Raw genomic sequence first — 17,023 nt, 5'->3', positions numbered from 1 at the left:
TAAAATAAATTTGAATGTTGACAAGATAATTTTATGCTACATAGTTGCTTACCCCTGTTTTGTTTACACAAATTTCAGTCAAATTTTACATTTTTGAGCGTCAACATCAATTATTCAAATTTATTACCGAAAAACAAAGGCTATTTAGCCTGTCAACAATGGAAAGTCAATTAAAAACACAAGCAGCCTTGTTTACAGTTTTCTAATCATAAATCTATCAGTCTATAAAATATTTAAGCAATATTTCCTCGGCCAAAAATTGCGCCAAAAGATATTACTCATTCCACGCAGTTATTGGAGTTGAAAGTCAACTTGATAGATGTGAAAATTGTTCAATTTTGAATTCATTCAAGTGAAAAGAGTGCCTAGAAATAAATAAAATTTAATTTCGAAATGCAAATTAAATTTATTATTGTGAAAGAAACAGAAGTAGTAATAAATTCATTACCGAAAAAAACGAGGTAATTGAAATGCTTAATGAAACAAGCAGTTTATAGCTTTGGCAGAGCATAATGACGCACTTTCCAACATAAGAAGTCAGTAAAAAGATATATATCGTATTCAATAACTCTTGGCAAGAGCAGGTTCAGCTTTACAAAAAATATTAATGCGAATATATAAAGGAATGAAAGAAATAAGTGAGAGAGAAAGTTGTCGAATCAATTTTTAGTGCATTTTACCGAATTGAATGAATTGGCTAATTTACTGTCTGCGGTTTGTCTGGTGGACTTGTATGAATGGTCTATTTGTCTGTCTGTTTGCATGTCAATTCAGTTGTTTGCGTCACGAACGAGTCTCGCAAGGATGGGTGTAGACGTCTTGTGACTCAATCGCTTGAATTTCAAGAGCCGGTGTGTTTTGTTATGTTTGAAAGGAGATTAAAAACAATATTTTTGCATATTGTTTGTGATCTGTCAATTATGTAAGAGTTTTATGAGCTCATCCTGCGTAGGATGTTGACTAACTTGCTATTACAATCCTGAATCAACAGCCAAGAGCTGTCAAGTTGTCTATTACAAACTCATTAAAATCAATTCATTGAAATCGTAATTAAAAATTCAATTAAACATGTAATATTTCCGTAAAATCGTATTCATTTAATCACTTTCTTCTTCATCTCGTCCAATCAATGAAAGTAAAGAATGCGTTGCTTATATAATGTCCACTTGACGCGACAATTTACTTGCAAAAGTTTTTTTTTGTACCTTTTTTCATTTCATTTGAGATTTCATGATATAATCGTCGTGCATGGACATAAGACTTCATATTGGGCTTTGTTGGCGCAATTTATCATGAGCGAGATACAAAGTTGGATTGACCGATTGGTATCGTAAAATATATTTATTGATGTAATTTCTTTTCATAACTAAAATTCAATTTAAAATAGCTGAATAGATTTCATAGGCAAAAGACTCTAGGAAACGCGAAAAAAGTGATGATATTATGCAATTTTATAGCTTATAAACAGCACAATGATATATGTCCATTGACAATACAACAGCTCTATCATTTTTACTAATTATCTAATTATTTTCTCTTTTTACTATCACCTTTCACAGGTTGGGAATATCAAGGATTAAATTGTTACAAGTATTTTAATATTAAGCATTCATGGGAGAAAGCAGCTGAAATTTGTCGAAGGTAAGTTTTGACCCATCTCAATTACTGTCTATTGTAGCTTTGATCTCGGATATTTTGAGATTTAACATATAATCGGTATGATGTATACTCATGTATATGATGTAACTAATTCATACATGATGTGATGTGATGTGATTCTCAATCGGTTTGTTGTTTCTTCTTTAATTTAAAATGAATAGCAGATGAGACACGACGATGATGGCCACACTCGTCACATCATTCCTTCCTCTTATTACAAAAATTGAGCTGCTTATTGTTATTTTTGATGATACTCATCAACATCGTGCATTCACTGTATTGTCTATGACTTTCTTAATACCTGTATGACTTAATGTCACGCAGAAATGAAACATTTGTCAACTTTACTTGCCTCTTTTCAATCGTTTTGAAGATAGCTCGTTTAAAATTCAAAAGCAGTGGAACTAAGAAAATGTTAAATTGCGTGATTTAAATTTTTAATTTATTTCTATTTCTTTGATTTCTACTTTTTTATGCCTTAAGAATCGATCGCTTTTTGCACAAGCAAAATAATTATTTCTAGCCTAACGGATGAGTCAAATAAACCAACGTGATTGATTGGTGAAATATTCAATGACTAACGGGATTTTAAATTGGAACTACAACTTAATAGATCTTATTTAAGGGCATTTGGGAGGTGGACATCATAGGACAACATAGGTAGATATTTGATGTTTTTATGTTCGAATATTGAAATCCAGTTTGGAATAATCCATTTCAATTCTCAAATTTGCCAAAACTCTCAACATATCATTAATTTTCTTAAAAAAATCGAGTCCACACATGCTTCAGCATCAGAAACTCGACTAATTCCCTAACGAAATTTAAAACCAAATTAATCTCAATTTTATCTCGTTTAGCATAATCAATCAATAATTTTTGAGCAATCATAGTCAAATTTGTGTGTTCCTAACCATAAAAGCACTAAAAGGTTAATTTGAACAATACTAGAAAGTTCTTTGACTTCCCAATATTCCACAGATAGAAAGATGAGAAATAAATCAAATAGATTGAGTATTTAGGATTAGTGAATCATGGTTTGTTGCAAAAATATCCATGACTAAATCGTCTTGTAGCTTCAAAATCGCTTACACTTTTCAATTCTCTTTACAATCCAATTTCCGTTAACGTCGCTCATTGAAATCTTTTATTTCTATTCAAAATCTTCATTTCCATCCATCGAAAAAATATAAAATAAAAGAAGTATAAAATCCCATAAAACTCAATTATTCGATTGTTAATGATCGTCTTCATTAAAAAGTAAAATAAAAGTAAGTTTAATGTACTTACACACATACACACATGTTATTCACACTCACAACAGCAGCTGATGAAAATGAAAAGAATAGACTAAAGTTTAATTATTAATTTGAATCATTCAGTCGAGATATTTGGCATACATAACTTACTTGTTTGGCAATGACTCTCTTATTGTTGTTATTGTTATTTCTTTACATTTTATTACTATCATTAGAAGGTCTTCTTTCTTTCTGCTCTGATCGTTTTCATTCCAACTTCTTCTCAAGCTCTTTTTTTTTTGTTTATTCATTAAGCCTTACCTACAAAAAAACTGGGAAAAGAGATTTCCGAAAATGACAGAAAGAATTTATTGAATGATAAAATATTTTACTGTTATCCAGCAACTCTCGTACGACAAGATTTTTCTTCTCTTTTATTTTACTGTACGAAATGTGTTTTGTGTGTATGATAAAGAATAGCGATTCGCTGTCGTATTTATAAATAACATTTCTATATTCTTTTCCTAGTTCTTCATCGTGTATAGAAATAATCATAATCATGGCAGTAATAACAACAGCAGGCAGATTAAAGTAACAAGTTAATGAACAAATGAAGAAGAAAACATGAGGAATTTCTTCTTATAATTCTCAAGCGTTAACGCAATTTCATGTATAACTTATTCTTTTCCTTACTCATCTATATCGTTCTTCGCATACCGGAATGAGAAATCACATATTGAATGAGATAACAAGTTTAAAAGTCCGCTGATATAATGGGAATATTGAACCTTTTGTTTTTGAGAGTTTTTAGATCGAAGCAATCTGTGATTGTGCTGAATAAAGCGTTTTTTGCTGAATAGTGCTAAATTCTAAATTGATTGCACTAAGTTGGCTTTGAGTAGAACTTAATTTAGTAAAAAAAAAGTGCTGAATTCTACCAAACAATGCTGAATTCAATAAAATTGTATGAAAAACGCTGAATTCAGCAAAATTATACCAAAAACTCTAAATTGAGCCACAATTCTACTTCATTCAGTATAACTGTGCTGAATTCAGCAAAATAATTGCTTAATTTTGATTCAACAATCGAAATTCACACTGAATTGAGCTAAATTGTCCTGAATAATAACAAACTTGACTGCTGAGTTGAGCTGTATATTTCCTCAATCAAAATAAATAATGCTGAATAATACCATGTAGTGTAATAATTGAGTTCTATTCTAGAAAAAATATTCTTCAAAATAATACAAAATAGTAAAACGAATTCTCTAAATGATCCATTCGAAAGAAAGACCATCAAGCTCAATCAAATTTCCAGATCAGTTAAAGTGAACACAAAAGACTCACACTTTGGAAAATCACGAGAATGAATCGTAATACGGTTTTGGTTCTCAATTACAACTCATTTTTCTTTTCTTCTTGATATAGTTGTAAATATGTTCTTAATATATATACAAACATGTATATGCTTGCAGTTATAATTCATCATATTTACATATACATCTATAGTAGATATCATAGAGGCGTCATGAACAGAAATATATATATCTTTATTTATCTGAGCATATGTAAGCATGCAAGTGCATCGACAATTATAATTCTGCTATTTTATCTCATTCATTTGCTCTGCATTGCTCTCTGTTGGCTGTAATATCCATTAAATTATTATGCATATTACCTCATCTCATCTTAATAATATGTGAGGCAGTAAGAGAAAAAGAGCATCTAACTTAACTTCACACAGTTCATAAAACATGATTTTTTTTACTCCATTCAGCCGCTGTGCAATGCGTTTACAATATATACAATGTCATGGACAAGCTAATTAGATACAAGAAGAAAATAAGACAATGCCCGACTTAAATCTTCCGCTACTGTGACGAATCAAAATTATTTCTTCTTTCTATCTCTATCTGTCTCATTCTTCATCTTTTCTCGCTTGTACGCGTAGTTCTTGTGAACTTACCTGATGCCGTTCATTCGATGTAAAATAATTTGGACATCACGCATGCGACTGATCATTAACATATTTCGATGCATATAAATATTAATATATTGCCATGTCATCGACCTCTCCATACCAATCTTATTGATTTCTTCAGCAGTATACTCAAAATATGTAGCTTAATAGGCCCGCTTTTAACTACAATCATTTATTATTTAAAATTCAAATCAGATATATTAAAATTTCTTCATTTTCCTTTACCTCCATTTCTTCTTTCTCAAAAAAATTTAGATATGGTGCTGAACTAGTTGCGATTGATTCGTATGCAGAAAACAATGTGACATTGAATGTAGCGTCAATAGCTGAGGCAAGTCGACGAACATCGGATAAATATTGGCTTGGTTTAGCCTCATTAGATGATTTGAGAACAAATACATTAGAGTCAGCATCGGGTACATTAGTATCACAATATTCTGGATTTTGGTCATTAAATCAGCCAGATCCAACGGCAGGAGAATGTGTTGCTGTATCAAGTAGTAGTGCCATTCAATCATGGGAACTTGGAACATGTGAAAGTTTATTGCCATTTATGTGCAAAGCATCAGCATGTCCATCAAATTCAATACATTGTTCAAATGGAAAATGTGTTAATCAAAAATTCAAATGCGACGGATCTGATGATTGTGGCGACGGAAGTGATGAACTCGATTGTCCACAAACATGTCAATTCCATATGCAATCCGGTGGTGATGTTATTGAATCACCAAATTTCCCACACAAATATGGTGCTTTGTCAAAATGTAAATGGACACTTGAAGGTCCACAAGGAAGTAACATAATCCTTCAATTCCAAGAATTTGATACTGAGAAGACTTTCGATACCGTTCAAATTCTTGTTGGTGGACGTACTGAAGAGAAATCGGTCTCATTAGCAACGATTTCGGGCAAGCAACCTGATCTATCAAATAAGCCATTTGTGACAGCATCAAATTTCATGATCGTCAAATTCACATCTGATGGAAGTGTTGAGAGAAAAGGTTTCCGTGCAACATGGAAGACTGAACCACAAAATTGTGGTGGAACATTGAGAGCAACAGCACAAGGACAAATATTGACAAGTCCTGGATATCCAAAGAACTATCCAGGTGGATTAGAATGTCTTTATATCATTGAGGCACAACCTGGAAAGATTATATCATTAGAAATTCAAGATATAGAAGTAAATTATGAACGAGATTACTTATTAGTACGAGATGGAAGTACACCAATGAGTAGACCAATTGCAAAATTAACTGGAAATACAAAAGATAATGTTCGTGTTGTTATGTCGACCGGTAATAAACTGTATATTTACTTTAAATCAAGTCTTGGTGATTCTAAGAAGGGATTCAGCATAAGATATACACAAGGTTGTAAAGCAACAATTAATGGACGAAATGGAACTGTTAGTTCACCAGCATTTGGACTTGATGATTATCCAAATAATCAAGAATGCATGTTCAAGATTCAGAACCCAGCAGGCGGTCCACTGTCATTGAGATTTGATGATTTCAAAATTCATTCAAGTGACTTTGTACAAATTTATGATGGCTCAACAACTAATGGCTTAAGACTTCATTCTGGCGATGGATTTAGTGGCATGCAAGTACCAAAATTAACTTTGACAGCTTCATCCGGTGAAATGCTTATAAAGTTCACATCAGACGCATTACACAGCAATCGTGGATGGTCGGCAACATTTTCAGCAGACTGCCCCGATCTCCGGCCAGGAAGTGGCGCATTAGCATCAAACAGAGATACAGCTTTCGGTACAAATGTTCAATTTACATGCCCGATCGGTCAAGAATTTGCTACTGGCAAAAATAAAATTTCTACCGTTTGTCAGAAAGGCGGAGTTTGGAGCTTAGATTATATTCCAAAATGTCAAGAAGTTTATTGTGGACCAGTTCCACAAATCGATAACGGTTTTTCGATTGGATCAACGAATGTTACATTCCGCGGTGTTGCCATGTATCAATGTTATGCTGGTTTTGCTTTTCCAACTGGAAATGCTATCGAAAAAATCTCATGCTTAGCTGATGGTAGATGGGAGAGAACGCCCTCATGTTTGGCATCGCAATGTCCACCATTGCCTGAAGTGCCACATGCAAATGCAACATTATTAAATGGCGGTGGACGAAGTTATGGAACAATTGTAAGATTTGAATGCGAGCCAGGTTATGAAAGACACGGAGTTCCAGTATTAATTTGTATGTCAAATGGCACATGGAGTAGCGAAGTTCCAACATGCGTAAGAAAACGATGCTATACATTCCCAGAAGTAAAGAATGGATTTGTTGTTGATACTACACGCCAATACTATTACGGCGATGAGCTTAGAGTTCAATGTTATAAGGGATTTAAATTGAATGGAACTAATATCATTAAATGCGATGGTGATCAATCGTTCCATAACCCACCTACATGTGACGATATTAATGAATGTCTTACTACACAATGTGATCTTGCATCTACAGAATGCATAAACACACCCGGCTCATTTTATTGTCAATGCAAAAAAGGCTTTTCCTCAACAAATGAATGTAGGCCAGTTAACGACTTAGGTATGTACTTAATTATATACTATTTTCTACTTTTTATTAATCCTTGCTTTAAGATTATTATCATGATTATGATGATGATGATTGCGGCAATTACAAAAGTATAGACATGTATCCAAAGATTATTAATACTTTCCTTCCTTTTTAAAAATAAAGGTTTATCCACAAATGGTATTGCAGATGACAGTATCATCGTTTCATCAACAGAAGAAGGCTACAACAAGAATGTAAGTATAATGAGCATATAATGGAAAGAGAAACTGTTCATATTCATATCCAATTTCCTTCAACAATAGATGATTCGTTTGAATTCAATGGGATGGTGTGGAGCATCACAGGAACCTGGTCAAAATTGGGTTTTGATTGACTTTAAAGCATCAACATTGATTAAGGGCTTCCGAACAATGCAAGTACAAAGATCAGATGGAACTACCGCTTTTACATCCGCAATTCGTTTACAATATTCTGATGACTTAACAGATGTTTTTAAAGATTATGCTAATCCCGATGGAACAGCCGTTGAATTTAGAATTTTGGAGCCAACACTTTCAATTCTTAATCTCCCGTTACCAATTGAAGCTCGTTATCTTCGTTTTAAAATCCAAGATTATTCCAATTATCCGTGCTTAAAATTGGAAGTTATGGGTTGTTCTCGTTTGGAATGTGTAGATAATAATGAATGTGCAAAGGAGAACGGAGGTTGCGATCAAAAATGTGTCAATACACCGGGTAGCTATTCATGTTCATGTACGACAGGCTATCAATTATATACACAGAATGGAACTGCTGGTTTCTTTGTTGAAAAAACAGAAACAGGCACAAAAGATGGTGACACATATCAAGTGAATAAAACTTGTGTACCGGTGCAATGTCCAAATTTGGACGCACCCGAAAATGGACAATTGCTAACTAGTAAACTTCAACACAATTTTGGCGATTTAGTACGTTTCAGTTGCAATTTTGGATACATAATGTCGGGAAGTTCGTCATTGCTTTGTATGTCAAGCGGAAAATGGAATGCAACTGTACCTGAGTGCATGTGTAAGTTAATCTCCCAATTATTTGACTAATTCCAATAAATTTTTTTGTTGCTTATTAATGAGCTTATAATTAATCTATTCCTACATATATAGACGCAAAGTGTGTTTCTCTTCCTGATGACAAAAATGAAGGATTAACAGTCTTACGATCAGATCAAGAAAGCATTTTGGTGCCATTTAAAGAAAATGTTACAATCGCATGCAGCACACCAGGAAGAACTTTGAGAAATACAGCATCGTCATCATTCAGACAGTGTGTTTATGATCCAAAGGTTGGATTACCTGATTATTGGCTTTCTGGTTTACCACCAAATTGTCCACGTGTTGATTGCGGTTTACCAATGACTACTCCAGGTGCTGAATATGGTCAATATGTTGATACTAAATATCAAAGCTCATTCTTCTTTGGATGTCAAAATACATTCAAGCTTGCTGGTCAAACATCACGTAATGATAATGTTGTAAGATGTCAAGCTGATGGCGTATGGGACTTTGGAGATTTAAGATGTGAAGGTCCAGTTTGTGAAGATCCAGGCAGACCAAGTGATGGCTTCCAATTAGCAAAGAGTTATGAACAAGGATCAGAAGTTACATTCGGATGTTCAAGACCTGGATATATACTTATTAATCCACGTCCAATTACATGTATCCGTCAACCAGAATGTAAAATTATTCGTCCACTTGGACTTACCTCAGGTAAAATTCCCGACAGTGCAATCAATGCAACTTCTGAACGACCAAACTATGAAGCACGTAATATTCGTCTTAATTCTGTTACCGGATGGTGTGGAAAACAGGAAGCCTTTACATACGTGAGCGTTGATATGGGTAAAGTTTATCGTGTGAAGGCAATATTAGTGAAAGGTGTAGTAACAAGTGATATTGTTGGACGTCCAACTGAAATTCGATTCTTCTATAAGAAATCTGAAAGTGAAAATTATGTCGTTTACTTCCCCAACTTTAATCTTACAATGCGTGATCCAGGAAATTATGGTGAATTGGCAATGATTACTTTACCAAAATATGTTGAAGCACGCTTTGTTATTCTCGGAATTGTATCATACATGGATAATGCATGTTTGAAATTTGAATTAATGGGATGTGATGTGCCTGAAAAAGAACCAACATTAGGTTATGATTATGGATATTCACCATGTGTCGATAATGAGCCACCAATCTTCCAGAATTGCCCACAACAGCCAATTGTGGTTAAACGTGATGAAAATGGCGCAGTTATGGCAGTAAATTTCACAGAACCAACCGCAATTGATAATTCAGGTTCTATTGCACGTTTAGAAGTAAAACCACCAAGTTTCAGAACACCATCATATATCTTCCAAGACACAGTTATTAAGTATGTTGCCTTTGATCATGACGGTAATGTTGCAATATGTGAAATTAATATAACCGTGCCTGATGTCACTCCTCCGCTATTGAGTTGTCCTCAAAGTTATGTTATTGAGTTGGTTGAAAGACAAGATGTATATCTTGTAAATTTCAATGAGACACGAAAGCAAATTAAGACATCTGATAACTCAGGAGAAGTTCATCTGACATTCATACCCGAGAAAGCTAATATTGCAATTGGTATGTTTGAGAATGTAACAGTTATGGCAACTGATAAATTTGGCAATAAGGCAATGTGTAACTTCCAAGTTTCCGTACAACCAACGCCTTGTGTCGATTGGGAATTACAGCCGCCTGCCAATGGACAAATTAATTGCTTAAAGAATAAGAAGAATGGAGTTGATTGTATTGCAACATGTAAGACTGGATTTAGATTTACTGATGGCGAGGCAATCAAGTCATTTGGATGTGAGGCTCAACGTTTATGGAAACCAACCTCCGTTGTACCAGATTGTGTTTCTGAAAATACACAGCAAGCTGATTATCATGTTACTACATCAATTAATTATCGTGCAAATGGTGCTGTACCTTCTTCATGTCTGATGCAATATCAAGAATTATTATCCCAATACTATCCAAACTTGAACCGTTTGTTATCTGAAAGATGTTCAGCTGTTATTCCAAATACAAATGTTTCATTCATCAAGGCTGTTCCACATCTTGTCGAAGAAAACGTAGTCAACATTGACTTTGTATTAGTCATTATTCCTGCTGTTAAGCAATTGCAATTATTCGATTTGTGTGGCTCATCACTTCAACTTATTTTCGACTTGAGTGTACCATCAGCAAGTGCTGTAATTGAACCATTAGTTACCGTATCAAGTATTGGAAATCAATGTCCACCATTGAAGGCTTTGAAGAGTAATACTGTTCGTGGATTCAAATGTACCGTTGGTGAAGTATTGAACATGGATTCAACTGATGTTCCACGTTGTCTTCATTGTCCAGCTGGTACATATGCTGGTGAAAATCAAAATTCATGTACATACTGTCCACGAGGATTCTATCAAAATCGCGACCGTCAAGGATCATGCATTAAATGTCCAGCAGGCACATATACAAAGGAAGAAGGTTCTAAAGCTGTTCAAGCTTGTGTACCAGTTTGCGGCTATGGAACTTATTCACCAACTGGTTTAGTTCCTTGCTTAGAATGTCCAAGAAATTCATACACTGCTGAACCACCAACTGGAGGTTACAAAGATTGTCAAGCATGTCCATCAAATACTTATACATTCCAACCATCAGCACCAGGCAAACATAAGTGTAGATCAAAATGTGCACCAGGAACTTATTCATCAACTGGATTAGCTCCATGCTCACCATGTCCACAAAACTTCTTCCAAAACTTACCAGGAATGATGGCATGTACTGAATGTCCAACAAATATGAAGACTGACAGTGCCGGTGCAACTGGTCGTGAAGAATGTAAAGCAGTAACATGCGGAGAGAATGCTTGTCAAAATGGTGGACTTTGTGTACCAATGGGACATAATATTCAATGCTTCTGTCCAGCTGGATTCTCAGGACGTTATTGTGAAATTGATATTGACGAATGTGCATCTCAGCCATGTTACAATGGTGGTGTCTGTAAGGATTCTCCACAAAATTATAAATGCGAATGTGCACCAGGATATACAGGCATCAATTGTCAAGAAGAAATATCAGAATGTAAGGAAGACTCATGTCCAGCACGTGCAATGTGTAAGGATGAACCTGGTCTCAAAAACATGTAAGTATACTTGAAGGTACGAATCTATACAATTTGTCTATAAATACTTTAATCCACAGCACATGTCTCTGCCGAAGTGGATATACTGGTGAAATGTGTGATGTCACAATTGATCCATGTACTGCCAATGGAAATCCATGCGGAAATGGTGCATCATGTACAGCATTGAAACAAGGAAGATTCAAGTGTGACTGCTTGCCAGGATGGGAAGGTCAAACTTGTGAAATTAACACCAATGACTGTGCTGAAAATCCATGTTTATTGGGTGCCAACTGTACTGACTTGATTAATGACTTTAGATGTGACTGTCCAGCAGGATTTACAGGCAAACGTTGTCAAGAAAAGATTGATTTATGCTTATCGGAGCCATGCAAGCATGGTACATGTGTTGATCGTCTGTACAACCACGAATGTGTCTGTCATCCAGGATGGACTGGTTCTTCATGTGATATCAACATCAATGACTGCTCAATTGAGCCATGTGAGAATGACGGAGTCTGTATTGATATGGTCGATGGATACCAATGTAACTGCGAACCAGGATATACCGGCAAGAATTGTCAACATTCAATTGATGATTGTGAAAGCAATCCATGTCAAAACGGTGCCACATGTGTTGATCAACTTGAAGGCTTTACATGCAAATGTAGACCTGGATTTGTTGGACTTCAATGTGAAGCTGAAATCGATGAATGCTTGAATGATCCATGTAATCCAACTGGCACTGAAAGATGTTTAGATTTAGACAACAAATTTTCATGCTTATGCCGTGAAGGCTATACTGGAGAAATTTGTGATGTCGATATTGATGACTGTGAATCATCACCTTGCATCAACGGTGGCGTATGCTCTGATCGTGTTGGCTCATATGAATGTACATGTCCAAATGGATGGGCTGGAAAGAGATGTGAACAAGAAGTTGAAATGTGCTCAATACAGCAACCATGTCTAAATGATGCTACATGCATCGACTTATTCCAAGGTAAAATTCATTAATTTTCCACACGATTAGCAAAGTCATTAATTTTAATTTTACTATTTTTTTTGTGTCCACAGATTACTTCTGTGTCTGTGAGAAAGGCCTTGATGGTAAGAACTGTGAAGTAGCACCTGAACGTTGTATTGGAAATCCATGCATGCATAATGGAAAATGTCGCGACTTTGGATCTGGTCTTAATTGTTCATGTCCTGAAGACTTTACTGGTGTTGGATGTCAATATGAATTTGATGCCTGTGAACATAACATTTGTCAAAATGGTGCTACATGCATTGATAATGGACCATCATACACATGTCAATGTCCACCTGGATATCAAGGAAAGAACTGCGAAGAGGATATTGTTGACTGTAAGGATAACTCATGTCCACCAGGAGCAACTTGTATTGATTTGAATCAAGGTAAGCTTTTGATGACATTTCATAGTCTTGAGTAACTAATTATCATGTCTATAAATCCATAGGTTACTTCTGTCAATGTTCATTCAACTTAACTGGTGATGATTGCCGTAAAAGTAAGAGATTATCAGCATATCCATTTTTCAAATTTATTAATGACATAACATTTTCTATTCATACAGCAATCCAAGTTGATTATGACCTTTACTTCAGTGATGCAACAAGATCAACTGCCGCACAGGTTATTCCATTCCCAACAAGTGAAAGTGATAGCCTTACTGTAGCTATGTGGGTGCAATTTGCTCAGAAAGACGATTCAGGAATTTACTTTACATTATATGAAGTCTCGTCAGCACATGTTGCATCTCAACGTCGTCTTATGCTTCAAGCACATTCCAGTGGTATTCAAGTATCATTCTTCCCAGACATCCAGGATGCATTCTTATCATTTAGAGAATATGCTACACTTAATGACGGACAATGGCATCATGTTGCTGTCGTTTGGAACGGAAAGACTGGTCAATTACAATTGATCACTGAGGGATTGATTGCTAGCAAGGTCGAATATGGAATAGGAAGAACTTTACCAAAATAGTAAGTCACACCTAGATTTTTTATAATGAGACATAGACTTTATTGACATTTATAAATAAAATAGTGCATGGGCTGTATTGGGAGTTCCACAACCGGAGGATGGAAGTCAAGGACCATCACTTGCATATACGGAAGCTGGATTCCAAGGACGTATTACAAAGGCACAAATCTGGGGACGAGCTTTAGACACAATTTCAGAAATTCAGAAACAAGTACGCGACTGCAGAAGTGAACCTGTATTGTACAGAGGATTAATCTTGAACTGGGCTGGATATGAAGTTACATCAGGTGGAGTTGAACGTTCAGTTCCATCATCATGCGGAACAAGAAAATGCGCTGCTGGATATTCAGGACAACAATGTCAACAATTAGATCTTGATAAGGAACCACCAAGAGTTGAATACTGTCCAGGTGATTTATGGATTATTGCTAGAAATGGATCAGCACTTGTCAATTGGGATGAGCCACACTTTAGTGATAATGTTGGAGTTACAAAGATTGTTGAAAAGAATGGACATCGATCAGGTCAAACACTATTGTGGGGAGTCTATGACATCACATATATTGCATCAGATGCTGCTGGAAATACAGCTACATGTAGCTTCAAAGTATCACTTCTATCAGAATTCTGTCCACCATTGGCAGATCCACTCGGTGGTTCACAAAGCTGTAAAGATTGGGGTGCAGGAGGACAATTCAAAGTTTGTGAAATTACATGCCAGAGTGGCTTGAGATTCTCAGAACCAGTTCCTGAATTCTATACTTGCGGAGCTGAAGGTTTCTGGAGACCAACAAGTGATCCAACCAAACCATTAGTCTATCCATCATGTTCACGTAAGTTATATTGAACTATACCTTTCTATATCCATTGCTAATACTTAATATCCCTTAACAGCATCTAAACCAGCACAACGCGTCTTCAAAATCCAAATGCTCTTCCCATCCGATGTCTTATGTAACGAGGCAGGCCAAGGTGTATTGAGACAACGTGTAAAGAATGCCGTGAACTCATTAAATCGAGATTGGAACTTCTGTTCACATTCAACTGAAGGCTCAAGAGAATGCAAAGAGATCCAAATTAATGTTAAATGTGATCATTATCGTGGCACTAACCGCATTAAACGTCAATCGAATAAGGATGATGGCATTGGTGTATACAATTTAGAGGCATTGATTCCAGTTGAACGGTAAGTTTTATATTTATTTTTATTGATTTCCTCCTACCTTGTTGTACCTTTCATGTGAATGCACAATTGAATGATGTGCATAAAAGTGTTGCATCCCAATGGATAGACTGTGTTAAATGTCAATTTTTATGTTATTTCCAACAACTATATACAATTTTATAGAACAAGTGATGCCACAGACAGTAGAAGTCGTTATGGACGTCAACAACAGAACGGTGACACCTACTTGCTGGAAATTTCATTCCCAGCTGTTAAGTACGTTTGAAATTCGCAAATGAATTAACACAAGCAATGACCTGTACAGAAATGAATAATCACTTGCACTCTATTATTTACCTATGCCTACTTTAATTATTACTTTTTTTTTGCAAATTAACGGAACTAGTTCCAACAAAAAAAGTTCTACTAAAACAAGAAAGCTACACAAAAAAACATGTTTTTTTTGGTGCTTGACCTTAATATTGGATTTAAGTCTGTTTTGTCTTTTTTGGGTATTCTGTTTTCTCTATCTTTTATTAACTTTTTTTTTCTGCACATTTACTTACCTTGAATGACTTTCGTGAATGGAATGGCTTATTAATTCAATTTACTTTATGCTGATTATTATTTTAGTGATCCAATTATCCATTCATCGTCCGGCGAACGTTCATCGGTGAAGGAATTACTGCAAAAATTGATTCTTGAAGAAGATCAATTTGCTGTAGAGGATATCCTGCCAAATACAGTGCCAGATCCAGCATCATTAGAATTGACATCGGAATATGCTTGTCCAGCTGGTCAAGTTGCCATGATTCCAGATTGTGTGCCATGTGCTGTTGGTTCTCACTATGAAGCAACTAATAAGACTTGTGTCCATTGTCCAAGAGGAACTTATCAATCAGAGACTGGTCAAACACAATGCATTAAATGTCCAAATATTGCTGGACGTCCAGGTGTAACAATCAGTACAGGTGCACGTTCTGCAAGCGATTGTAAGGAACGTTGTCCACCAGGAAAATACTTTGATGCTGAAACTGGATTCTGTCGATCATGTGGATATGGATTCTTCCAACCAAATGAAGGTTCCTTCTCATGTGAACTTTGCGGACTTGGACAGACAACAAGATCAACAGAGGCTAAGTCACGTTCTGAATGTCGTGACGAATGTACATCTGGAATGCAATTAGGAATTGATGGAAAATGTGAGCCATGTCCACGTGGTACTTACCGTTCTCAGGGAGTTCAAGCAGCTTGTCAAGCATGTCCATTAGGACGAACGACACCTAAAGTTGGCTCATCTGCCATTGAAGAATGCTCACTTCCAGTCTGTACACCTGGAACTTATCTTAATGCAACTATTAATGTTTGTATTGAATGCCGTAAGGGATATTATCAACCAGAATCACAACAGACATCATGTATACCATGTCCAGTTAATCACAGCACCAAAAACACTGCCGCCACATCAAAGGCTGAATGTACAAATCCATGTGAAACTCTTACAGAAGGTCATCAACATTGTGATGTCAATGCTTACTGTATTCTTGTTCCTGAAACATCTGACTTTAAATGTGAATGTAAGCCAGGTTTTAACGGAACTGGTACTCAGTGTACAGGTCAGTAATTCACAACTTTTAAGTTACTAGACATGATTAATAACTTGTTTGTTCTATTTTCAGACATGTGTGATGGCTTCTGTGAAAACTCAGGTCAATGTGTCAAAGACATCAAGGGAAGTCCGTCATGTAGATGCAGAGGATCATTTACAGGTCCAAAATGCTCAGAGCGATCAGAATTCGCATATATTGCAGGTGGTATTGCAGCCACAGTTATATTTGTTATTTTCATCGTCCTACTCATATGGATGATTTGTGCACGTGCCAGTAGACGAAAAGATCCAAAGAAAATGCTCTCACCAGCAATCGATCAAACAGGATCGCAAGTGAACTTCTATTATGGAGCTCATACGCCATATGCTGAGAGTATAGCACCATCACATCACAGCACTTATGCTCATTATTATGATGATGAAGAAGATGGCTGGGAGATGCCAAATTTTTACAATGAAGGATACATGAAGGAGGGTTTACATAGTAATGGTAAACTAAATTCACTAGCTAGATCAAATGCATCACTTTATGGTAACAAAGATGATCTCTATGATCGATTGAAACGACATGCCTATACTGGAAAGAAAGGTAAAAGCCAAATGAGTAAGTTAATTAATTTAATGAACCTTGATTCTAATCA

The 17,023-nt window shown here is 35.7% G+C and overlaps 1 protein-coding gene across 4 annotated transcripts in view; it reads left to right on the top strand.

The window, feature by feature from the left end:
- Nucleotides 1-17,023, top strand: part of uif (sushi, von Willebrand factor type A, EGF and pentraxin domain-containing protein uif) — a 30,389-nt gene that overhangs the window by 12,134 nt on the left and 1,232 nt on the right. The window contains exons 5-18 of one of the 4 annotated variants that reach the window (XM_070639153.1): nt 1,560-1,641; nt 5,134-7,445; nt 7,599-7,669; nt 7,739-8,483; nt 8,576-11,618; nt 11,678-12,600; nt 12,675-13,016; nt 13,079-13,129; nt 13,196-13,607; nt 13,672-14,441; nt 14,503-14,794; nt 14,957-15,049; nt 15,407-16,389; nt 16,453-16,971. In XM_070639153.1, coding sequence (XP_070495254.1) covers nt 1,560-1,641; nt 5,134-7,445; nt 7,599-7,669; nt 7,739-8,483; nt 8,576-11,618; nt 11,678-12,600; nt 12,675-13,016; nt 13,079-13,129; nt 13,196-13,607; nt 13,672-14,441; nt 14,503-14,794; nt 14,957-15,049; nt 15,407-16,389; nt 16,453-16,971 — 10,638 coding nt within the window. Of the gene's footprint in view, nt 1-1,559; nt 1,642-5,133; nt 7,446-7,598; nt 7,670-7,738; nt 8,484-8,575; nt 11,619-11,677; nt 12,601-12,674; nt 13,017-13,078; nt 13,130-13,195; nt 13,608-13,671; nt 14,442-14,502; nt 14,795-14,956; nt 15,050-15,406; nt 16,390-16,452; nt 16,987-17,023 lie in introns of all 4 variants that reach the window. The other 3 variants (XM_070639152.1, XM_070639155.1, XM_070639154.1) reach the window with 3 other exon arrangements.

The sequence above is a fragment of the Chironomus tepperi genome, unplaced genomic scaffold, assembly GCF_022539635.2.
Source record: "Chironomus tepperi strain 1889 unplaced genomic scaffold, CSIRO-AGI_Ctep_v1 contig_177, whole genome shotgun sequence".
Taxonomy (NCBI): domain Eukaryota; kingdom Metazoa; phylum Arthropoda; class Insecta; order Diptera; family Chironomidae; genus Chironomus; species Chironomus tepperi.
The sequence above is the reverse complement of the archived record's forward strand: the minus strand, read 5'-3'. Positions and strand labels throughout refer to the sequence as shown.